The sequence below is a fragment of the Cydia fagiglandana genome, chromosome Z (genome assembly GCF_963556715.1).
Source record: "Cydia fagiglandana chromosome Z, ilCydFagi1.1, whole genome shotgun sequence".
Classification (NCBI taxonomy): Eukaryota; Metazoa; Arthropoda; class Insecta; order Lepidoptera; family Tortricidae; genus Cydia; species Cydia fagiglandana.
The window spans coordinates 6,131,383-6,155,756 of record NC_085959.1 but is presented as its reverse complement, the minus strand read 5'-3'; the positions used below and the strand labels follow the sequence as shown (position 1 = coordinate 6,155,756).

The following is a 24,374-nucleotide window of genomic DNA, read 5'->3' as shown; positions in this document are numbered from 1 at the left end:
GCCGTCGAGAACGTAATTTACTTTCTATACATCCCATTTGCACTAATATGCGAGTGCGAGCGGGATGTATAGAAAGTAAATTACGTTCTCGGCGGCGTTTATGTCAGTGACAAACTGATGGTAACCGTACAGATGGTAACGCGTGCGTCACGTCACGCTATCGAATGAAATTCATACTAGGGGTTCTGCCTGCCTTCTTCATCTTCCTCGCGTTATCCCGGCATTTTGGGATCCTGAGGTCCACTTGGCAACTAAACCCAAGAATTGGCGTAGGCACTAGTTTTAGATTTCGATGAAATTTGCTATATGGAGATTTTGGGAGGCGAAAAATCGATCTAGCTAGGTCTTATCTCTGGGAAAACGCGCATTTTTGAGTTTATATGTTTCTCGAGCAAAGCTCGGTCTCCCACATATTTATTAGTTATGTTTGCGCATAGATGCCAAGTTTTTTCCCCACTTCGTACCCACTTTATTTGCCACGACGTGCACGGCACTCAGTCAATGTCCAAGTTAATTTGCTCGCAACTGGAGCCCTCCAGTAAATCCAAGTATAATGAGAAATGCAAAATGTGCATCCATTTTGCAGTCTCGTACGCTGTGAAAATATTTTGCATACACGGTGCATAATAAAACTACAAAATAGGCCAACATGATGTAAAAAGCTTAGTGGCTCACACTACTGACTCTTTTTGCAGATAAAAGTAGGATTAAATAAGTTTGTAAAATTTGCTGTGCGAGGGGTATCGTCCTGGGGCGTTCCATTCGTTTTTCGTCAAGTTCTTAAATTAGTCCTATTCCGCTTTCGTCACTCATTCTACATTGAAAGCCACCGACGATTGTGATGAATGTAGAATGAGTGACGAAAGCAGAATAGGACTAATTTAAGAACTTGACGAAAAAGGAAGGGGACGACCCAAGACGATACCGTGCGAGGCAGGAAGTTTCTGGAGAAGCGCACAGTTGAGGACTAATGGACAACTACCGATGGCCGGTGGGGTCGAAAAGTGCTCGAGTGGAGACCACGGACTAGCAAGCACAGCGTAGGACGTCCACCCACCAAATGGACGGACGACCTTGTTAAGTCCGCCGGAAGACGCTGGATGCGGGTCGCTTCCAACCGGTACGAATGGAGGTCCAAGGGGGAGGCCTATGTTCAGCAGTGGACGTCTTATGGCTGAGATGAGGACAACTACGGCTATCGCATGCTTTATAATCAGTTTCCGTGTATGTTTGTCTGTTTCCTTACCTGGCAAAGAGCTCATTAAGCAGCCGCACCAGCTCCTCGGCGGTGCACTGGTCCGAAAGCGAGGTGAACCCACAGATGTCAGCGAACAGAATGCTGCAACAAACAGACCAACGTTACCACTAGTATTATTTTTATGTCTTTCCATACATCGGGACCATGGGGTCCTAAAACTTTGGGAGGCATGCGTGGGGCCGAAGCCAGCGCAGAGGCCCTTTAATGGCTCCTCTTCACGATGGGCCAGCGCCGGCCACTCCAAGAGACGCAGCCGTGCGGTAGAATGAGATAGCAATATCACTTGCTCCCTCTAACGCATAAATGCGTCGCTTGTAGTGGCCGGCGTTGACCCATCGTGTAGAGTAGTGCATAATTATTTTCCATCGTACATTTTTTCACGGAAACGTACGAACGTGTCTTGCTATTTCGGTCAGTCTCGGTACAAAAAGTACTAAGGTTGAGTGAAGTAGCATGACAAACACGAACGTTTCCGAGAAAATAGGTACGATGGAAAACAATTATGCGCTACATCTGTACATACCTGCTGTTAGTAAACTTGTCAAACAACGAGCAACAAACCCCGCTAATCGATCTAATTACGCTAATTGACCGAACAGGACAAAGACGGAACAAAAACCGAACACGGATCGAGATAGTAGCTGTCTCGGACTTATCAATGGCAGTTTCCGGGCGGAAACGGAAGTTAAGAAGGCGTAAAGCTGCGTTCCAACCAGAGATCTCCTAGGTTACCTATCGGAACTTCGAAATATTAGTTGGCCAAATATGCGACAGAACGCGTTTTATCTGAAAACCTTTGAATTTTTAAGGGGTTACCAATCTAACCTGACCCAATGCCTTCTACAGGATGAGGAAAAAAGTTTGGAAAATATGACGGTTTTTGAAAAAAATAACGCGTTGGGTTGAATATTGATTTGAATTAAGTAGCAGGCCGATTCGAATGTGCACCTGACACGATACCGATATTTCAATAATATTTGTCCGTATCTAGACACGCGGCAGCGTGTCAATGTCAAGCCAAGTTCAAGCAAAGGAACTGGCTAGCCAGCGCCGAGTGTAATATTACACGAACCACTTGGTGCCACTCTTGACCCTTCTATAACTCAAAACATCTTTGACGTAAACACATAAAACTACGTGTGTTTAATTATATCCATAAGGATATCTAGAAGCCCAAATTTCATGAAGCTAGCTCAAACGGTTATAAAGGTATGAAGGTCAAAATGTCGTAAATTTTAAGACTGACTTATGACTTATAGTACCTAAACCTAACCTACTTCCAGATGACCTAGAAGGATGAAATTTGGAATCCAGCTTGGTTATTGTGTGTAACCGTAGGAAAAAATCTAAAAATAAAATAAAGTTAAAAAATAGGGGGGGTCCCCATACAAAAAAACCACTTTTAATTGGGACTGACATATAAGTACCTAAACCTAACCTACTTCCAGATGACCTAGAAGGATGAAATTTGGAATCCAGCTCGGTTATTGTGTATAACCGTAGGAAAAAATCTAAAAATAAAAAAAAGTTAAAAAATAGGGGGGGTCCCCATACAAAAAAATATATTTTTATTGTAGCGTTGGAACCGTTACAAGCAGATATTTGAAACTACCCCAATATATGTATTATTATATTTGCTACATTAAAATAAAGTTTAGTCAAAAAAAAAACTGGTCAAGTGCGAGTCGGACTCGCGTTTCAAGGGTTCCGTACATCACACAATTTTCAAAATATTTTTGTACGTGAAACGTGACGTGAGTGAAACGTCTTGAAATACCCGAATGGGTCAATCAAAAACCAGATGTAACATGAAGTTTTCTGGCGTGGTGGCATATCTCTACATCTCTGAAGATTAAATGCCGAACAATAGTACCTACAAGTGTCCAAATGCGTAGAGCTGAAAACTCGAGCGTCCGACGGGTCGCGCTTCCTACAACTTCCGAAAGTGTTTTAAAAGCGAAGGCCGAAGAGAGATAATACCTACAGGGTACAGGGTGACCAAAAAATAAGTGTATTCCCGTAGCCAAGGAGGTTTTGGGATTATACTCAGCAACTTTTAGTATGGGACCAACCCCGAAATCGCGAAAATAGAAGTATCCTCCCATAGAAAACGGACCAGCCAAAATGTATGAAACAGCCAAATTTTTCTTCGCGATTTCAAGGTTGCACGTTGGCAACGGGAATACACTTAGTTTATTTTTTAGCCACCCTGTATACCTACTGCTTTTTAAAACACGTAACAATAGTAACCCAATCAATCAGTACAGTCAGCAGCAGAAGTTGCTAAGCGGGAGAGTGGTTTAAAATGATCTGGACGCGACTTTATAGTTAAGACAATAAGAGCATGTCAGGGTAATTTTGAACACCTCGGCCGCTTAGCAACTTCTGCTGTTGACTGTACTACAAGTACCATTGCGACTATGTGCCAGATACAGCCTAGTCGCATTTTTTGTCTTCAGTCCGACTCTCGCTTGAAGCTAAAGGCACGCCTCTTTGGGGAGCTTCGGGCCTTCGGCCTTATGCGGATATCGGCCTAGGGCCTTCGCAATAGCTGTCTACATCACGTTTCACTTAAACCATTGCGGCTGTGTCCCTAAAAAAACGTTAACCGCATTTTTGTTCTTAAATCCGACTCACGCTTGACTCTAGATTTCTGATAGGTTTTCCTGACATCTTTAGGTAAAGGACTATTTTGTGTATTTTTTTCAGAATTTTAGACCCAGTAGTTTCGGAGATAGAGGGGGGGGAATGGTCATTTTTTGTCTATTTTCTTGAATAACTTCTAAACGTTTTATCGTAAATTTATAAGAAAAATATATTTGTTATTCTCAAAATGAGCTCTTTCGTTTGATATGTAACACGATATAGTTTTCAAAACTTTGTTTTTTAATTTTATCGTTTACCCCCCAAAAGTAGCCCCTATGTTTAAAATTCATTTATTGACGTTACATATCCATCTTTGGGTCACAGACTTACATATGTGTACCAAATTTCAACTTAATTGGTCCGGTAGTTTCGGAGCAAATTGGCTGTGACAGACGGACAGACGGACAGACAGACGCACGAGTGATCCTATAAGGGTTCCGTTTTTTTCCTTTTGAGGTACGGAACCCTAATAAGTGGTGTCCCCATACAAAAAACTTGTAATACGCTCTAGACAACCGGCCAACGGTGTGTCGTCGGCGGCGCGCGGCACCACATAATTATACAAAGAACAGAAGTAAAAACCATACAGCGGAAACACAAGAAAAAACATTAAATCTCAATACCTGCCTAGTTTTCTTTACAAAAAGTATTGATATCCCACCAAAAACATAAATGTAAAAAAGGAGAGCCAAGTTCAATACAAAAATTATGCTTGGCTGTGGGGCTCGCCGCAAAAAGAATGGAGATCTAAATGAGTGCCACTGCCAAGTGTTCTATGCAAAATCCAAATATGTATTTATAGGAACAAAATAACATTATAAACAAGTATTAAACTCTATTTCTTTGCTTTATTGGATACCTATAACAATTGCTGTTATTTAAAAAAATGTGAGATCTTAAAGTAGGTTAGATTTGGCTTGGCCAGGTTTTATCAGAATTACAATATATATAAAATGATTGATATAATGAAAACTGGCCAAGTCAAATCTAACCTACTTTAAGATCTCACATTTTTTTAAATAACAGCAATTGTTATAGGTATCCAATAAAGCAAAGAAATAGAGTTTAATACTTGTTTATAATGTTATTTTGTTCCTATAAATACATATTTGGATTTTGCATAGAACTTGGCAGTGGCACTCATTTAGATCTCCATTCTTTTTGCGGCGAGCCCCACAGCCAAGCATAATTTTTGTATTGAACTTGGCTCTCCTTTTTTACATTTATGTTTTTGGTGGGATATAAATATTCGTTCGATGTCATATGCGCGTTCGAATTGTCCTGAGGGGGTGAGTGCACCGCAGACGCGTGTCGACAATACACATTAAAATCCAGCCAACCGTGAGGAAAGCAGCTCCTTCCCTTGCTCATAATTGAAGGGATGTTTACAAAAACAGCATAACTGACTACACTGGGTAACACCTAAAACGATCAACAATGTTTTTAAAAAAGTGTCAACCGCTCTAAGCAGTTATGTTGTTTTTGTAAACATCCCAAAGCGATGCTACATGGCTAGGGTTGTTACTAGTGTTGGTAATGTTAGCAAGAAAAGTCTGCAGTGATTTTGATTGCCCACGCAGTACAAGTGTTAATTATACGTCATAATTTCACAGCAGTTTGACGTTTAAAATAACACTTGCACTGCGTGGGCTATCAACATCGCTGCAGACTTTCTTGGTCTTAGTCTAGTAACTCGAGTATTTTGAGTTTAAATTTGAAGTATGAAATTTTTTTATGAGACTCGATGCTTAAAAACCTTCTGAGTTTACCCGTTAAGTACTCAATAAAGGTATTGAGTCTTTTTAAGTGCAACTCGTAAAGACTCGAGCCTCAGAACAATGAGTCCGTCAATCATTTTATAAGTTTTATCTAAATCTTTCTATCTAATACCTTCAAACGAGCAAATTATTGTTTATTTATATATTTTGGGGATCTCGGAAACGGCTCTAACGATTTCGATGAATATTGCTACCTATATGGGAGCCTTCGGGACCAAAGTGCGGCCCGCGTCATCTTCGTTAACTACTATGTGGCCCTTGGCTGCTAAAAGGTTGCCGACCGCTGGTCTAGATCTTCAGATCTAAACTATAAAGAAGTCGAAATTACAGTATTAGCATAGTTCACTATATGCTAAACTACTAGGATAATAAAACTAATCCGAGTCCCGAAGACCCTAAATACTCGAGTCTGCCTGGACAACACTACGGTTACAGCACTGCACAGGGGCCAAATTCGACACGTACAACTGTCAGATTTCGCATCCACATCAAATCAACAGTTGATTTTATCGCATACTGAGTGTTGATTCCATCAACGGTGGATAATATCATTTGGTACAACCAAAACTCCACTCTAAACTAAGGGTGATTCGGTTTTTTTTATTTTTTTTTTATTGGAGAAACAACAGAAGTAGGCGACAGGATAATAGGTTACATTGATAGGTACATATATTATTGAAATGAACACTTACTTCCTTAAACGCTCTCACTACAACATACTTAAAATAAACGGACTTAACTAAAACGTACCTTTACAGACAAGTTAACCAAGTATTGTAGACCATACTTATGTGAGTTATAATACTTATAGTATTTGTTATTGGTTTGGTTTGATTGTCACCCTAACTGTGGATTGTTAATGTTTAATTTTGACATTGTACGTATTCGAGAACTTATGATTTTTCCCACATCAACGGGAGATCACACGATACGCCAAACGTCGCTTGTCGAATAGGGGTCCTGAGTGGCATTGTCCCCGCCACCCCGGCACACTCAAAGCATGACGTCTGTACAGGGTAGGGCGGCATTACAACTTTGAAAATTGTTCTCAATATGATATCACATTGACTAACACCTGCTTTTTTATACAACGTCGATAAAAAAAACAAGCATACAACCCACCGTATGGTAAGCGCCTCATGGTGCTTAAGAAAGCACTGACTTCTGCCACATAATAAATAATAGTACTAGGTACAGAAGACTCACTCTCTAACAAAACGCGTCTGTCACGATCAGCAGAGATATGGCCGCTAGGTGGCGACAGCGCCACGCGCGGCTTATGGCAAACCCCAAAATTGGGGTCGAACGGATGTAGTTTTAGCTACTTGTAGCAAAGCGACGAAATCGCGGAGTGAACCACGCCTGCTTCTGCCTACGACTTCGCCTGTATAGGTATACAGAGTGATGATTTTAAGAACAAAATTCTATATGCTTCTCCGGGACTACCTTGGCCAAATTTATCTGTTTTAACCGACCTCAAAATTGCAAACGGAGGAGGTACGAGGTTCACGATTCGGAACCAGTACTAAAAAGTACGGAACCCTCGGTGGGCGAATCCGACTCGCACTTGTCCGGTTTTTTTTAATGTTTGTTACCTCAGAACTCCGTCATTTCTCAACCGTTTTGAAATATTTTGTTATTTTGCTTTTATTGAAAGTACATAGGTACTTGTAGATTGGCCCCATTTTTTTCAAAACCTAGTTCTGATGACTGGATCCATGAGGAATCGAGGGAACTCTCCAAATCTTATAGAACTAATTTAGAGTTAGACCAAGAGAAGTCTGCAGAGATTTAGACAGCGCACGCAGTGCCAGTGTTATTTATACGTTATAATTACTGTCAAAATCTCTGCAGACTTTTCCTGGTCTAACTATAGTGGTGAACGGTGCGAGCGAGACGCAATCCGAACCACCAATGGCAATATGAGATCAAATTAAGATTAAATCGAATAGACTCCTTGCATTCCACAGGGTGATTCAGGAGACGTGAGCAGGACTAACACTGCGCATTTTGTAAATTATAAGCAACTGTTTCGTATCAGTATTAGTGAGATTAACGTAAATTTTCCACTCGTGTTGGAAAAAAAATACTAAATTTATTTACGACGTGCATGGTCACCCTAAAATTAGAATACTAAACTACCGATATTCTGTGTCAAATTGAATGTCATCACTGTCATCACGGTCTGATTACTTTTCAAAACTCGTATCTCACTCAAGTTTGACAGTTTATTTTCTTCGTAATCAAAATGCTGTCATTACGGTTAAAGAGGTTTTATGTTTATTAATTAGGTCTTGTAGGGTAACCATGATTGTAGAGAGTTAAATTTGCCCTCACCAAAAAGATAAAAAATAGGAAAAAGTGTCGTTGTCTCACCTAAATACGACGGTGATCGATCAATTATCAGTTACTGAGTGTGCAGGATTAGTCCTGCTCACGTCTCATGAATCACCCTGTATAGCGGGAATGCATCAGGAATCTTATATTAAACGCGGGTCTCAATTGGCCCAGTCGTGCAGTAGAGTGAACATAATGCATGGTATCGCCGACTGTCATAGACTAGGAATCCTCTACACCTAGTTTAGAGCAATTATACACACGTACTCGACTGTTTCCTTCGTGGGTTTTTGATGATTTTGTCAACACAGATGAATATTGTCAATATCTGTGCCGGACCGTTTTGTTTTTTAAGGCGCTAGAGAGCCCTTCAAAAATGGACAAAATGGCCTCATTGACTATGCCGCAATGCGAGGCGTAGTATTCAAAACTGATATAAATTAGCCAAAAAATGAAAACGGTCCGACACAGATAATTTCATAATCACTTAGATTTCCAAGTTTGGTTAGGATTGCTTAAGGTTTGGAGGAGGAAACAGTCGAGTGCGAAACCTCGATTTTTGAGATTTTTACGCGGGATTTTTCGCCTTGTCCTTATCACACTAGTTTTAGGAGCCGCTTCCGTTAGCGAGACGGGTATATTTACTTAAAATATTTAAAACTCAGCTCCTGTTTCGTCTTAAGGACACAATCGGCACCATCATTTCAATTTATTATTATTAGGTAAATCAAAACTTTTATTAACTAACCACCGAGCACAATTTAATAGCGGGAATTTGGGTAATAACATAGCTAAGGGTGGAGGGGGGGGTTGGGGTAGTTCAGAGGGCTCTCTGTCGTACTTGTAAATTCGTACGTAAGTGTGACAGGGAGGCAACACGTCGAACGTGGTTTGCGTGGTAAGCCCTCAGTCCTGTTGTACAGAAGTCGGTTATAAATATTAAATTCATGAGTTAGTTAATTATTAATAAATTCCCTGAAGTCTTATGATCGCTTCTATTTCTGTGATGTCGAGTCGAAGCCACTCAATGCAATATTTCTGTGTCAAAGACAAGTTAACAATATGGACCCCTGCTTTTCCATATAAACTATCTGGGAGACCGAGCTTTGCTTGGAAAACATATGAAAACTATAAAATGTGCGTTTTCCTAAAGGTGCGACCTAGCTAAATCGATTTCTCGATTCCCCCGAAAACCCCCATATTATAGCATTAATTACATCGAAATCTTTAGTGCCGTTTCCAAGATCCCCGAAATATATTTAATTACAAGAATTGAAATAGAATAGAGAAAAAAGTTTCTTGTGGAGAACGTCCAGACATTTAAAAACAAAATGCCCGAGTCAAAACGTAGACTTTCGCTACGCTTCGGTCAATAATATACGGCTCGATTCGGGAAATGAATTAGTGACTCACTAGATATGAAATAGTAAAGATATGTGACGTTTCACCGCAAAGGGTACCTTATGGCAGCTGGCGCCGCGATTCGGGAAATGAATTAGAGATTCACTAGATAAGAAATAGTGAAGATAATATATCTTTACTATTTCATATCTAGTGAGTCACTAATTCATCTTTACTATATCGTATCTAGTTCATCTCTAATTCATTTCCCGAATCGCGCCGATAGTTTCTTGTAAATATCAGTCCTTATTATTCGCATGTCTCTGTAAATGTTTAATTTAAGCACCATTGTAAGAGACTCTAAGCGAGCCACTGAATTATAGATGTCGTCCCTTTGGCAAGGGCTCACAGTTTTAATCAAGTCCCCCAGGTTTGTATCAATAAAGGGGTTTAGGGGTGGCTCACTCCACGATTTCGTCGCTTTGCTACAGGTAGCTAAAAGTCCATCCGTTCGACCCCAATTTTGGGGTTTGCCATAAGCGGGTAAGTAATATAATTTATACCAATTATTAATATAACATTGACAAGATATACGCTCACTTTGTATAATTTTGAATAATATAAGTTTTGCATTGTATAAAACCCAAATCGTATAATGTCAAAATGGCTAATTTGTTTTTGAATAACATTCAATGTAGATAATTTCATATTGTATAAAACTTGAATGTCGTAAAAATTATATAGTCGAACGATCAAAAACTATATCAGTTACTAGATCTAAGAACATAAATGAATAATAAATTCTGGTAAGTTATTAAACCATGGACCAATTTCGTTCTGGCGCTTCGCCGGCCGCTGCCGCGGCACGCTCGCTTCGCTCGCTCGGCTCGCGCACTGTTTGTTCGCAGTTCAACCTAACACTCCTCGCTTCGCTCGTCGTCGTACCTAACGGAGACCTGCTTTAGTAAAGAACAACCGGCAGAAGATACTAATTACTTTGTTACATGTGTGATCATATATTTTGGAAGATATTTTTCTCATGTAATTGTTATGTTATAATATATATAAGATATTTCAAATATCTTTATTTGTAATAATTCCTATAAGTTATGAATGTTATATAAAAAATAATAGGCCAATACAAACTTTATATTATTTATTAATATATACGAAGTATGTTAGAGAATTTCTACCATATATGTTATAAACATATATTATTTGTTGGTAGCCCCAACGTGTGTTATATGTTGTGAATGATATTAAAATTAGATTATATTAAATGTTGGTATATATTATACGACGCACCCGCCATAAGCCGCGCGTGGCGCTGTCGCCACCTAGCGGCCATATCTGTGCTGATTGTGACAGACGCGTTTTGTTAGAGAGTGAGTCTTCTGTACCTAGTACTATTATTTATTCTGTGGCCCAGTCAAACAAGTCTTTGAGACCGGTAAAACTTTCGCCGGTATCACTGTCACTTGAATACTGGGATACTCGGCTTCTGAGCCTCTACCATCAGTTGGCAGAGTATTTTTCACTTACTTTCAGTGAATAAACGTGCCATATGTCACGTTTTACGTTTCTTTACGGTCTTAGGCCCACTTGCACCACCCCACTAACCCGGGCTTAAGCGGTTAAATCGGTAATCTAGTGTCAAATTGCATGGGTAACCATGGCAACTTCAGGTTTAACTGGTTAACCCTAGGTTAGTGGAATGGTGCAAGTGGGCCTTATGTGTCTAACTTCACTCCACTCCAAACGATACTGTCCCTTATGAAACTACACAACGGGACTTAAGTTTAAGTCTAAGTTTAAGTCCCGTTGTGTAGTTTCATATTGTTAAATAATCGTGAAAGTTTAAATCAGTGTTGTCATACTGTCCCATTCTAACTACTTATACTAAAAAATACCGACCATAATGCAAAAAAAGGCAAAAAAAAAACGGTTACCCATCCAAGTACTGACCCCGCCCGCCCGACTTTGTAACTTCGGTCAAAAATCACGTTTGTTGTATGGGAGCCCCACTTAAATCTTTATTTTATTCTGTTTTTAGTATTTGTTGTTATAGCGGCAACAGAAATACATCATCTGTGAAAATTTCAACTGTCTAGCTATCACGGTTCGTGAGATACAGCCTTGTGACAGACGGACGGACAGACGGACGGACGGACGGATGGACAATTGGACAGCAGTCTTAGTAATAGGGTCCCGTTTTACCCTTTGGGTACGGAACCGTAAAAAAGAGCAAGAATTATTATTTGATTAGTACGAGTAAACGGTAAATTACCTCGAAAGTAAATTACATTCACGATAGCGTTTATGTCAATGCCATACTGAGAGAAAAGTACAACAAAAATACACTTAGAATTACAAAAATAAATTTAATCCGGGGACAAGAAGAGTTAACTAATAGGAACAAATTGACTTTTGCAATTTCTATTAAGTAGTTCTTGCAATTTCTATTATCTGTTTGTTGAAATTATATTTGGGATTACTGAGCTGTTTGTAGAAATAAATAAATTTTACAGAAATAGTGAAACGTCCATAATTATTACTATAACTTCATTTTTTCCCCCAGTACAGAACTGTTTTTTAATTCCTGGTGATGATTTTTCTCTCAGTGCATACTGATGGTAGCCGTGCTGGTGTGTATCGTGCACCATGAAATATATCGGAGCGGCCGAGGTACCCTAAATTATCTGAGCCCTCTAGCGCTTTAACAATAGAGATAGGCGTGTACAGAAATTTGTAAGCGCCTCGACCGCTCCGATGTGTGTGATTTCTATTTTAAATAAGTTTTTGGCAAAAATTTCATTTTTGGTACAAGCTTTTATCGCTGACTGTACTTTTCTTACGACAGACAACTAATACTCATCGAAACAATTATAAATAACCCTAACACAATTAGGTTTCGTTGTTTCATCACAGAGTTCTTATGACCTCCTGTCTCCATCATCAGATCAGCTCGATGGTACCATAATATTGCATTGTCATGCGATTTATAGATGCATGCAAAATTTCAGCTCAATCGGAAACCGGGAAGTGGATTAAATTTAACTTGCAAGATTTGTTTACACACAGACAGACAACGGTCAGGTGAAACTAAATAAAAACTTGTAAAATAGGAATGGATAGGAACAGTCGCCACAAATAATAGAAATAGCAACTTGGCGGAATCGAATGTGTTACAAATACCTCTATTAGTATTTTTCTAGCTTGTAAAGTATGTAGTAGTAATGTTACATTGTATATTTCTAGCAACTTCACAACAAATATCAGTCGGGAACGGGATGACAATAATAAGAAGGAAAATTTCAATAAAATGAAAATGCAATTTTAAATATGAATTCTTTCGCTCCGTACCCACGGAATAAGTTTCCGAGAATATAGGAAGAGGGTTTTGGAATATTACACTGGTAAGTAATAGCAAATATATATTTAGGTCTATTGAATTAAATGCATGTTGACTAGTATATACGTAATGTATCTACATATATTAATGTATCCATATTAGCGTAGCTGAAATTGAAAAAGGAACCTAGACTATCCACCATCTGTCTTCAACTAGTACTGTGATATTTTGGTCACATAGCTCGCAGAGACCCTGACAACTTGGAGAGACTTGTGGTGATGGGAAAGATGGACGGCAGACGGCCTAGAGAACCAACTGCCGTATTCGAACTTCAAGATATTCACAAGAGACGACACGTACTAGATCCATTCTAGATACGTTAATAATTTAGATATCAACTAGTTCTCTTTTGCAGCGCAATTCGGACAACCAATGTCACTTTTACGTTAGATAGAGTAAGATATCTATTAGATGTGAATTGGATCTCTAAGTCATATCCTGTGGAAATCGTTCAAGAGTATCTCCAGAATCGCGCAAATGTCAAATATGACAGGTTAGATCTTAAACATATCGTTATCGTATCTTGGTGATGTCTAAAAGATATCTAATAGATATCTATTTCAAAATCCGAATCGGGCCCCAAGTCCAACGAGAATGTGTGACCAAATATCCGCCCAGATGGACATCACACTAAGCAACGCTTTCCACAAAGCAACCGACAGGGAGAAGCGGAGAGCTGCCATAGGAAAAATTAGCAAGCGGAGTCACGATCCTCAGCAGTGAGGGACCGACTTAAGAAGGAGTTTATACTACTTATACATATAGGGGAGACCAAGGTGAGTTGTCACAGAGGAGAGTTGTGACATCGTTCAGTTTTTGGAATCTATTAACTAAAAACAAGGTCGCAATAGAGCGCGTTTGTTAGTTCAAGTTACGAGCTAACAAACGCTCGTTAACATTCATTAGATTCCAAAAAATCGACAAAGTCACAACTCTCCTCTGTCACAACTCACCTCAGTCTCCCCTACTGACTAACCGAGGCGATTTTCTGTGATACACTCGATGACGTAGATAGGATAGGTTTGCTTACATGGCGCCATCATAGCTTGCCCCATCCATATCGTATCTAGGCGTAATATTTGACGTATCTTAAAGTTGGAATCGGATCGTAAGATGCTGGCACGACTTATGGCTCCTCTACACGATGGGCCAACGCCGGCCCCTCCAAGGGACGCAGCCATGCGGTAGAATGAGATAGCAATATCACTTGCTCCCTCTAACGCATAAATGCGTCCCTTGGAGTGGCCGGCGTTGGCCTATCGTGCAGAGGAGCCATTACGCATTGGCAATAAAGGCCTGTTCAAATATTTATGAGCACTTTTGCCGCTCTGATAATATCTGATGGCGACTGCCCCTAACAAGACAATAACCTCTTGACCTAACATTGTCGTCTCCATCCGTCGCTAGGTTACTCAAGATGTATCGTCCTTGTCACCAGCACGACGTTAGAGTGGGACAGGATAACGCAATTAGAGCAAGTTAGATTGAGTTCCCGAGTAGGGTTGCCATATGGAAGAATTAAATGTCCTGATAAAAATCTGGATATCACCCTAGAAATTATCAAACTGCACAACGGGACTTAATCGCGTATTTAAGTTTTAAGATTTACCTCCGACGTTTCGAGGACGGCGTTGTCCCCGTGGTCTCGGAGAAGACTGGCTCAAGTTGACATCAACATCTTCTAGCCGCGCGAGTTTTTCGAACTACCCGCACTTGGTCTTGTTTATCAGTTTGAACGTTTTGCGCACTAGGGATGTCACTCTGTCGACACACAACACTAACGATATTCGATTTATCGACTGTCGATATTCGTTTCCGCTTACATTTACTAATGACTGGATTCCATGTGGATGAGATCTTAAAGCCCTCGTCCCGATTAAAATTGCAATGTTTTTTGATTTCAATGGCTTCCCGCACTTTTCTACTGTAGAAATGGCGATCCGTGGAGAGGATTTTAGGGTTATGCAGCTCAATCCAGTGGTTTGGTCCTGACTCCAGCAAATGCTCAGCCACCGCAGACTTGTTGACCTGACGATTTTTGACAGCTGCGATATCAACGTCGGAGGTAAATCTTAAAACTTAAATACGCGATTAAGTCCCGTTGTGCAGTTTGATAATGTTTAATAATCGTGAAAGTTTAAATCAGTGTCACCCTAGAAATCCGGACATTTCTTGTAAAGGAGATTTGGCGTAGGTTTAACGACGCCCCGGCGGCGGCGCGCTGCTTTCTGCGGTGTACTGTATCGTGGATCTGCCTTTCCCTTTCCCTCCGCCGGACCCGCATCGCATTCGTTACGCAGTATATCACATAAACATATTTTTTATAAGGTTTTTCCTAAAAATCCGGACACTTGCCATTCCGGCAGCAATCCGGACAAAGGGTCAAAAATCCGGACATGTCCGAACAAATCCGGACGTATGGCAACCCTATTCCCGAGTCTCTTGTGGGTTACGGTAACAAGTGAATTCGTGGTTTGAAACTGTAGAGATCTCTCTGAGTACGAGTATACACCGTGGGCTCGTATCGCCAGACAGATTTTAAAATTGGAATCTTGAGTTTCTGCATTTAGGGACTAAACTATCATACAAAGTTTTTTGAAGAAAGATAGGTAAGTACCTAAATAATAAATAAATATTATAGGACATTTTTTACACAAATTGACTAAGCCCCACGGTAAGCTCAAGAAAGCTTGTGTTGAGGGTACTCAGACAACGATATATATAAGCTAATACTGGCAAAATTAAGTATTTGGGAGTCATGATAGACGAAACCCTCTCCTTCAAAAATCACATTGAAACATTGTGCAATAGAGTTCGAAAGTTAATGTTTGTTTTCAAAAAACTTCGTTCAATCGCTGACTCAAATTTAATCAAGCAAGTATATTTTGCACTATGTCAATCGATATTAACTTATTGCATTTCTTCCTGGGGTGGCACAGCGAAAACAACACTCCTAACCCTAGAAAGAGCCCAGAGAGCCTTACTAAAGGTAGCTACCTCCCGGCCCTTCTTATACCCTACTGACCTCCTTTATAAATCATGTGAAGTACTAACAGTTCGTCAATTATATATACTAAGCACAACACTAAAGCAGCACGCCAGAACTCCTTTCAACTCTGAATATAGAAATAAAAGGCGCAAGGATATTATATGTATCCAAACAGTACAAAGAAAACACATTTTTTCATCTAGATTTATTGTCTTTTTAGGTCCACTTTTGTACAACAGGCTAAATGCAATACTAGACTTATACCCACTAAGCTATGCTTGTTGTAAGAATACTTTACGACGCGCCCTTCAAAAAATGACGTACGATGATACAGAGAACCTACTAATAGTCGTAAAATGATTACCTAAGAGTGACATTCCATTTCCAACTGCAGCTGCAATACTGTTCATTTTACTATGGAAATTGACAGTGACAGCGACGCGTTTCCATAGTAAAATGAACAGTATTGCAGCTGCAGTTGGAAATGGAATGTCACTCTTCTGTTCTGTGATTTTTAATACTTAAGAACCTACTTCTTTGTTAAGGTGATTACAGTTATTTTTACCCGACTACGGCAACGCAAAAGGAGGGTTATGATTTTGACCGGTATGTATGTGGGTATGTATGTATGTATGTTCATTTGTTCCCTCAGAACTTCTAAAGTACGCATTATAATTTGACAAACGATATGTCATTCGAATCGTCTTAATCGTCCGCTGGTTATAGGCTATATGACGTCACAAAAAAATGAAAACGGCGCCCTCTAGAGGTCATAAAGTCACGAACCAAAAAAATAAAATAAAATAATGATGACGTGTTGTATATCATTTGAAAGAGCTCAGTTAACACATTTCAAATATATACATATTGTTAGCTTTTGCACCCGGCTTTGCTTACATGAACCCGATAAAACATTAATTTATCGGGTAGGTAATTCGAACTACGAATCTACAAGCGCTTTGGATTCCCCAATTAAGGCGATACAAGAAGATTTTTGCAAAAGAAATTTGTTTGGCCACTATCTATACATGGTGTTTTTTAATGATCTGCAATATTTTATAACGCAAATAGGTACAAAAGTCCAGATCAGCCAAAATGTAGGCAAGAGCCGTACAAGAGACGTACGAGGCACGCTGTACGTACGAAGCTCGCTGTAGGTGTTCCAAAACCGGGCGCCGAAGGCGCCCTCATACTAAAAGAGTCGGGCGTAGCCCGACGTACGAGGTACGCTGTAGGCGTTCCAAAGCCGGGTGTTGAAGGCACCCTCATACTAAAAGAGTCGGGCGTAGCCTGACGTATGAGGTACGCTGTAGGCGTTCTAAAGCCGGGCGCCGAAGGCGCCCTCATACTAAAAGAGTAGGGCGTAACCCGACGTATGAAGCTCGCAGTACGCGTTCCAAAGCCGGGCGCCGAAGGCGCCCTCATACTAAAAGAGTCGGGCGTAGCCCGACATACGAGGTACGCTGTAGGCGTTCCAAAGGCGGGCGCCGAAGGCGCCCTCAAACTATAAGAGTCGGGCGTAGCCCGACGTACGAGACACGCTGTACGCGTTCCAAAGCCGGGCGCCTTCGGCGCCCTTATACTAAAAGAGTCGGGCGTAGCCCGACGTACGAGGCACGCTGTACGCATTCTAAAGCCGGGTGCCGAAAGCGCCTCCATGCCAAAGGATGGCGCAGCCCGATATATGCGGCGCTCTGCGTGCATTTCTGTATTGAAGATGCCCTCGCAAAAGTAAAGTAACTTCAAATAGTTAGTAACGAAGCCCCCAAAATTAATTAAATAAAAAATAAGTTCAAAAACTAAAACCCGACTACTGCAAATCGCGCTCTAAAAAGTATGAAACAAGATAGAATTCTTATCTGAAATTATTAAACAGGAAATATTATAAATGTTATCATTTTTTAATAAAAAAATACAACGTAATATAATTTACTACATTTTTTATATATTTACAGAGATTCAGAGGATAGCCGTGGTCGTATGCCACTTTACTTTATTTAAAGTTTATAATCGTGGCAATTCGTGGCATACGACCACGGCTATCCTCTGAATCTCTGTAAATATATAAAAAATGTAGTAAATTATATTACGTTGTATTTTTTTATTAAAAAATGATAACATTTATAATATTTCCTGTTTAATAATTTCAGATAAGAATTCTATCTTGTTTCATACTTTTTAGAGCGCGATTTGCAGTAGTCGGGTTTTAGTTTTTGAACTTATTTTTTATGTGTAATAAATATAGTTCATAATTAAGTGAATAATTAAAAATAAATAAATTTAATATTGTCCTTCGCTGCCTGAAACACAGGGAATCCTAGTTCAGGCATCTGTAAAACACGTGTCTCTATGTAAATTCTTAGTCTTTAAGAACAACCATTGTACTATACTTTTTTCAATAAATTATTTGTATTTGTATTTGTATATAAATATTTAAATACATAGAAATGGACCATGACTCAGAAACAAATATCTGTATCATCATACAAAAAAATGCCCTTACCAGGATTCGAACCCGGGACCATCGGCTTCATAGGCAGGGTCACTACCCACTAGGCCAGACGGTCGTCAAACAATAGGGTATTTGATTTTTTTTAATGACTAGTATCAATCGATTAGGTTTGTTTTGAGAATCAAATGTCTGTATGGGACCTATTGTCTTAAAGCAATACAAAATTCACAAATGATGGTCAAAGTCTGGCACCCGCATTTAATGGCTCCACTACACGATGGGCCAACGCCGGCCACTCCAAGGTTTGCTTTAGTAGTACCACAGTATGTAAATAAATGATTTAAAAAAAAATGATGCTACTACAAAATCCTCCCCCGAAACCTTAAAAAAGCGCGTTTAATATCCCTAAATAGCTTGTAAATTGCCAAGTAATGATAGCTTCGTGATGTCGGTCACAAACGGGGTATATGACGGCCCCTAGAGGCCTATTCGGACGTGCACCTGACATCAAACAAAAAGTTTTTTTTTCAACTTCTAAATAGGAAATAAATAATGGTAGCATTCAAATCCTTACATTTCATTTAAAACAAAATTGTATACCAAGAATATACATACATAAACGCAATATGTCAGCGACAAAATCGCAATTTCCTTGTTTTCCATACCTCAAAACTGCCTCTAACGTTACATGGTGACGTCTAGGGAATGCAATCCCGCATGAGGAACTCAATCCCGGTATTCCGCGGGATTGCCATTTTAAGTCCCGCGGGATCCCGGTATTTGCGGGATCCCGCAAATTAGTATACAATTTTACGAATTAGTACTAAATTTGAAGGTTGAAAACAAAAAGTAAACTAAAATTAGAAATAGTACATTTTGTATTAAAAGAATACGGTATAATGACAGTAATCAAGAATTTAAGAAAGTGTGTAAAGGCTTAATTAACGCGATTTCGTAAGTCCTGTACCACTCATGGCACACACAATGTTTTTCATCACACCTGTGAGGAAAAAAGAGGGAAAACAATAAAAAATCTGCCTAATTTCGGACGTACCTACATAACAAAATTCCCTGGGTACAAATTTAAGATTTACGTACCGCGTCGCCTACGTAAAATAACACCTTTTACGAGCAAGTGGGATGAAATAAATAGACAAATTCGGGCAAAATGCTCTTCCGTGTCATTACCCCTTTCCACCATAGATGCATTTAGGCTCCGTGAAGAATTTTCGCCAGTAGGCACGTGCCCGAGCCTGTGTTCCTTGTAGTAACACGTAAGAACCATGTCGCTCTTCGATCCCGCAAATCCCGCGGGATCCCGCTTAATTTACGTGCGGGATTAATCCCGCAAATTGCATGCGGGATCCCGGTATTTCGGGATCCTGGTATCCCGGTATTGCATTCCCTAGTGACGTCACGATGTCTTGCCATTTTGTTAGAAGCGTTTCGTCATTAATGGCTCCTTTACACGATTGGCCAGCGCCGGCCACTCCAAGGGACGCAGCCATGCGGTAGAATGAGATAGCAATATCACTTGCTCCCTCTAACGCATAAATGCGGCCCTTGGAGTGGCCGGCGTTGGCCCATCGTGTAAAGGAGCCACAACATATTATTGCAGGTCTTTCGGCCCGATTAGATAGGTACGTCAAATATAAGATTAATTAATTCATTCTTTAAAAAATATGGCTTCAGTCCAGTGGGACTACTTCGCCAGTATCAAGGTAGTATAAGAAGCAAGGTAATACGATTAAAATTGTACGGTTAGTACAAGACAGTGTTGTACGAGTACGTTGGTTTTATTAGCTCTGGTAAAGCGATAGTTGGCCTGACCATCGGCCATGGCCCATCGTGTAGAGGAGCCATCAGATTATAACATCTGATTAAGATATGGATTAGATATGACAAAGTCAAAAGTGATGTTTTGAAAATATCTAATCCATATCGTATTTACACGTAATATTTGACGTATCTTAAAGTTCCGTATTTCTATTCGCTTAAGGTTCAAAATTAACAATGAATATATGAATAAAAGCATATTGAGTATCCGGGGCCCGTAATTATCATATTCAATGTGAGATATTTAAATATGTATTGAACAATATTCCCCCTGATAAGAAGGGGATCTTGTAAAACGTTTTATTAATTTTCTTTACTAAATTATCCATACATTCTTTGCATTATTAGGGTTCCGTATACAAAGGGTAAAAACGGGACCTTATTACTATGACTCCACTGTCCGTCTGTCTGTCACCAGGTTGTATTTCATGAAGCGTGATAGCTAGACAGTTGAAATTTTCACAATGATGTATTTCTGTTGCCGCTTTAACAACAAATACTTAAAAGTACGGACTCCTCGGTGGGCGAGTCCGACTCGCACTTGTCCAGTTTTTTTATTGAGAAATTTCAGTTTTAAAATGATACATTGAATATAATAAGTACCATAGTTAATAGGGATGATAGTAAAGTAAACCCCACCAAAAATATTTTCATAAAATGTTGCTAAGACGAAACCATGAGGCTCGCACTGACAAAAAGTTATCAGATCTCTTGTACAGCCAAGCTTCTCTACAAGCCCTAACTTCACAAACTCTACACCTTACTCAAAACATGTGGCTTGAGCGTTTCGTAAGTTGCTTATGACAATCTTCCATCCCCTAATTTAAAGGGTTTCGCGTGATTTAAGTATTATTCAAAATCCTGAAATACTACCTGGAGGAGCGCTGGTGGCCTAGCGGTAAGAGCGTGCGACTTACAATCCGGAGGTCGCGGGTTCAAACCCCGGCTCGTACCAATGAGTTTTTCGGAACTTATGTACGAAATATCATTTGATATTTACCAGTCGCTTTTCGGTGAAGGAAAACATCGTGAGGAAACCTGCATACATCTGCGAAGAAATTCAAAGGTGTTATGTGAAGTCCCCAATCCGCATTGGGCTAGCGTGGGGACTATAGCCCAAGCCCTCTCGCGCTCGAGAGGAGGCCTGTGCCCAGCAGTGGGACGTATATAGGCTGAATTATTATATAATTATTATACTACCTGGAGGCATCTTTTATACAAACTTCTTTTTACTAATTTAAAACTGAACAAGCGTTCATGTTTGCGTTATGCTTACGTCCATGTTGTGTCTATTTTTGTATTCAATATAAATAAATCTTACGGTAACTTCTCTTAAGATGCTCACAATGCGAGTATCTTAATAAATAATAAATCAGCGGTATTAAGGGTCCCCAGTAAACTCGGCTCTCCATACAAACGTAGTTACGCTCTCATTTTAAAACGACTAGCTAAAGTATATCTAGTCCTGTAATTGTTTATGTAAATTCAGATACCGTAGTTAAAAAAATACAGCGACATTAAGTTTTTCATACAAAACTTGTCTTTGGTCTATTTATTTTGTTTTATAAACTGGAGCTATTAAACTTATTATAGATATACCTCATGTCATTGTAGGGGAGCTTGTTGTAACAGTTTTAGGAAAAAGGTATTGTCTGTATTGTCTGTATTGTCTAAAATATGTATAATTTTATGATTCTGAGTATGAGGGTTTGTAATCTAAGCACTAATTTCGATTACAAAATAATTTTAAATGTTTAAGCATCTTTTACACCACACATTTTTTATAAAACTGGGAGTTGTTACAACTTACCCCGTAATGTTTTTTCAATACCTGGCTGAAACAGAGCCCGTATGCACATCCACTCGCTTCGATGTCTGGCGGGGCAATGGCGGTGTTTACGCTATTCCTCGAGTTATAAGAAAGTTATGCAGCAAAAAAATGAATTATTATTTTCCCCGTCATTAATAATTCCCCGTCAAAATTGAGTGTATGGTGTGTGAGTACTACTTACCCCTGTCACATTAAGCCCCCGGTTCCCCTATGTGCAAAGTTTCATTACAATCCAACACGTAGTTTTAAACAGAGAACGAAACTCCGTTTGTATGGGAAGGTGAAATTCGGCCGAGCTTGCTAGGGACTCTTAACTTAACTCTCAGTGGTTCAATCTTCAGTTCGCATCGCGAAAGATCCCTTTGTGCCCCGTCGCAGCAAATTGAGAGCTTTGTCTGCTGGATGTAATAACAGATAGGCTTAGCCTTAGAGCCGTCGCGCACTGTCGACTATACTCCGTTTTTTTAGCATTAGAAAGAACTTCGCAGAAGTAAGCTTGTGGTTCCAAATCCGGCAGTTTTAGCGCTAATAATTTGAAGTAAATTATATGTATTGACAATGCTACATTAGATAAGTCATTAATTATTAACAATTAAAGAGCCTGATAAAAACTGCACGCTTGCTTCTGTGGAGTTCTTTGTAATGCTAAATAATTTTTAAGAAAAAAAAACCGACTTCCATGGGGGCCGATGAAAGATTATTGTAGATGGTACACTATGTAGAAAAGGAGGTAAAACCACCCACTTTTTTACTAGCATTTCGCTTGTGTATAATGGCTCCTCTACAGGATGGGCCAACGCCGGCCACTCCAAGGGACGCAGCCATGCACTATCACTTGCTCCCTCTAACTCGAACTCGAGCTTGACAAAAATGTGGCTTAAAAACTTAACTTGCTTAACGAACATACCGAAAAGGAAAAATCGCCAAACGTGAACTATGCGTCGTTTAAGAGTTCTATTCTGATCATCATCAGCAGTTCCACTTCATCAAATACAACAGTTTTTAATGAAAATGCTTGATTTTCTGATGTAAATACAAAAATCTCTATACGCATGCCTTTAAGATTTGAGGAGTTCCCTTGATTCCTCATGGATCCCATCATCAGAACTCGAGCTTGACAAAAATTTGGCTTAAAAACTTAACTTGCTTAACAAACATAACGACGAGGACAAATCGCCAACCGTGAACTATGCGTCGTTGAAGAGTTCTGTTCTGATCATCATCAGCAGTTCCACTTCATCAAATGCAACAGTTTTTAATGAAAATGCTTGATTTTCTGATGTAAATACAAAAATCTCTATACGCATGCCTTTAAGATTTGAGGAGTTCCCTTGATTCCTCATGGATCCCATCATCAGAACTCGAGCTTGACAAAAATTTGGCTTAAAAACTGAACTTGCTTAACAAACATAACAACGAGGACAAATCGCCAACCGTGAACTATGCGTCGTTGAAGAGTTCTGTTCTGATCATCATCAGCAGTTCCACTTCATCAAATGCAACAGTTTTTAATGAAAATGCTTGATTTTCTGATGTAAATACAAAAATCTCTATACGCATGCCTTTAAGATTTGAGGAGTTCCCTTGATTCCTCATGGATCCCATAATCAGAACTCGAGCTTGACAAAAATGTGGCTTAAAATTTAACTTGCTTAACAAACATAACGAAGAGGACAAATCGCCAACCGTGAACTATGCGTCGTTGAAGAGTTCTGTTCTGATCATCATCAGCAGTTCCACTTCATCAAATGTCACTTTTTTGGATGTATATGCTTGATTCGTTGATAAAAAACCAAAAATCACTATGTGTATGCCTTTAAGATTTGAGGAGTTCCCTCGATTCCTCATGGATCCCATCATCAGAACTGGATTTTGACAAAAACGGGACCAATCTGTATGCATATACATTCAATAAAAAAAAGAATTTTCAAAATCGGTCCAGTAATGACGGAGTTATGGAGTAACAAACATAAAAAATAAATAAAAAAAATAAAAAAAAACATACAACCGAATTGATAACCTCCTTCTTTGAGATTTGGAAGTCGGTTAAAAATACGAACTATAGTCACCGGCGACTCGGTCTCTCGGCGACATAGGGGCTGTCCATAAATGACGTCATCTATTTTTGACGATTTTTTGATAAAATCATCCAAAAATCATGCTTCGTATGACCCTGTTTCCTCCTACGTCATGCCACCATCATCCGATGTCCAGACTCCCCTAATTTGAAATGACGTAATTTATGAATAGCCCCATAGCCAACCAGGGCCAGGAGACCAAGCCGAGCGCAATCATCACTAAAACATGTTGTGTTCTTCACAAGCCCCTCGATCCTCTTCTAATTTAGCTATCCAGTACTAGTTATATTTTATAAGTGCTGAACTATTGAGCTCTCTTATTTAGATACTGCACCTACTGTGGCGATATAGCGTCTGCGGTGACTGTTATGGCTCCTCTACACGATGGGCCAACGCCGGCCACTTCAAGGGACGCA

At 39.7% G+C, this 24,374-nt stretch overlaps 1 protein-coding gene across 1 annotated transcript in view; it reads right to left on the bottom strand.

The window, feature by feature from the left end:
* Window positions 1-24,374, bottom strand: part of LOC134679274 (adenylate cyclase type 5-like) — a 367,970-nt gene that overhangs the window by 61,200 nt on the left and 282,396 nt on the right. Inside the window, exon 13 of the mRNA XM_063538168.1 lies at window positions 1,247-1,339. Within this exon, the coding sequence (XP_063394238.1) occupies window positions 1,247-1,339 (93 nt within the window). The remainder of the gene's footprint in view (window positions 1-1,246; window positions 1,340-24,374) is intronic.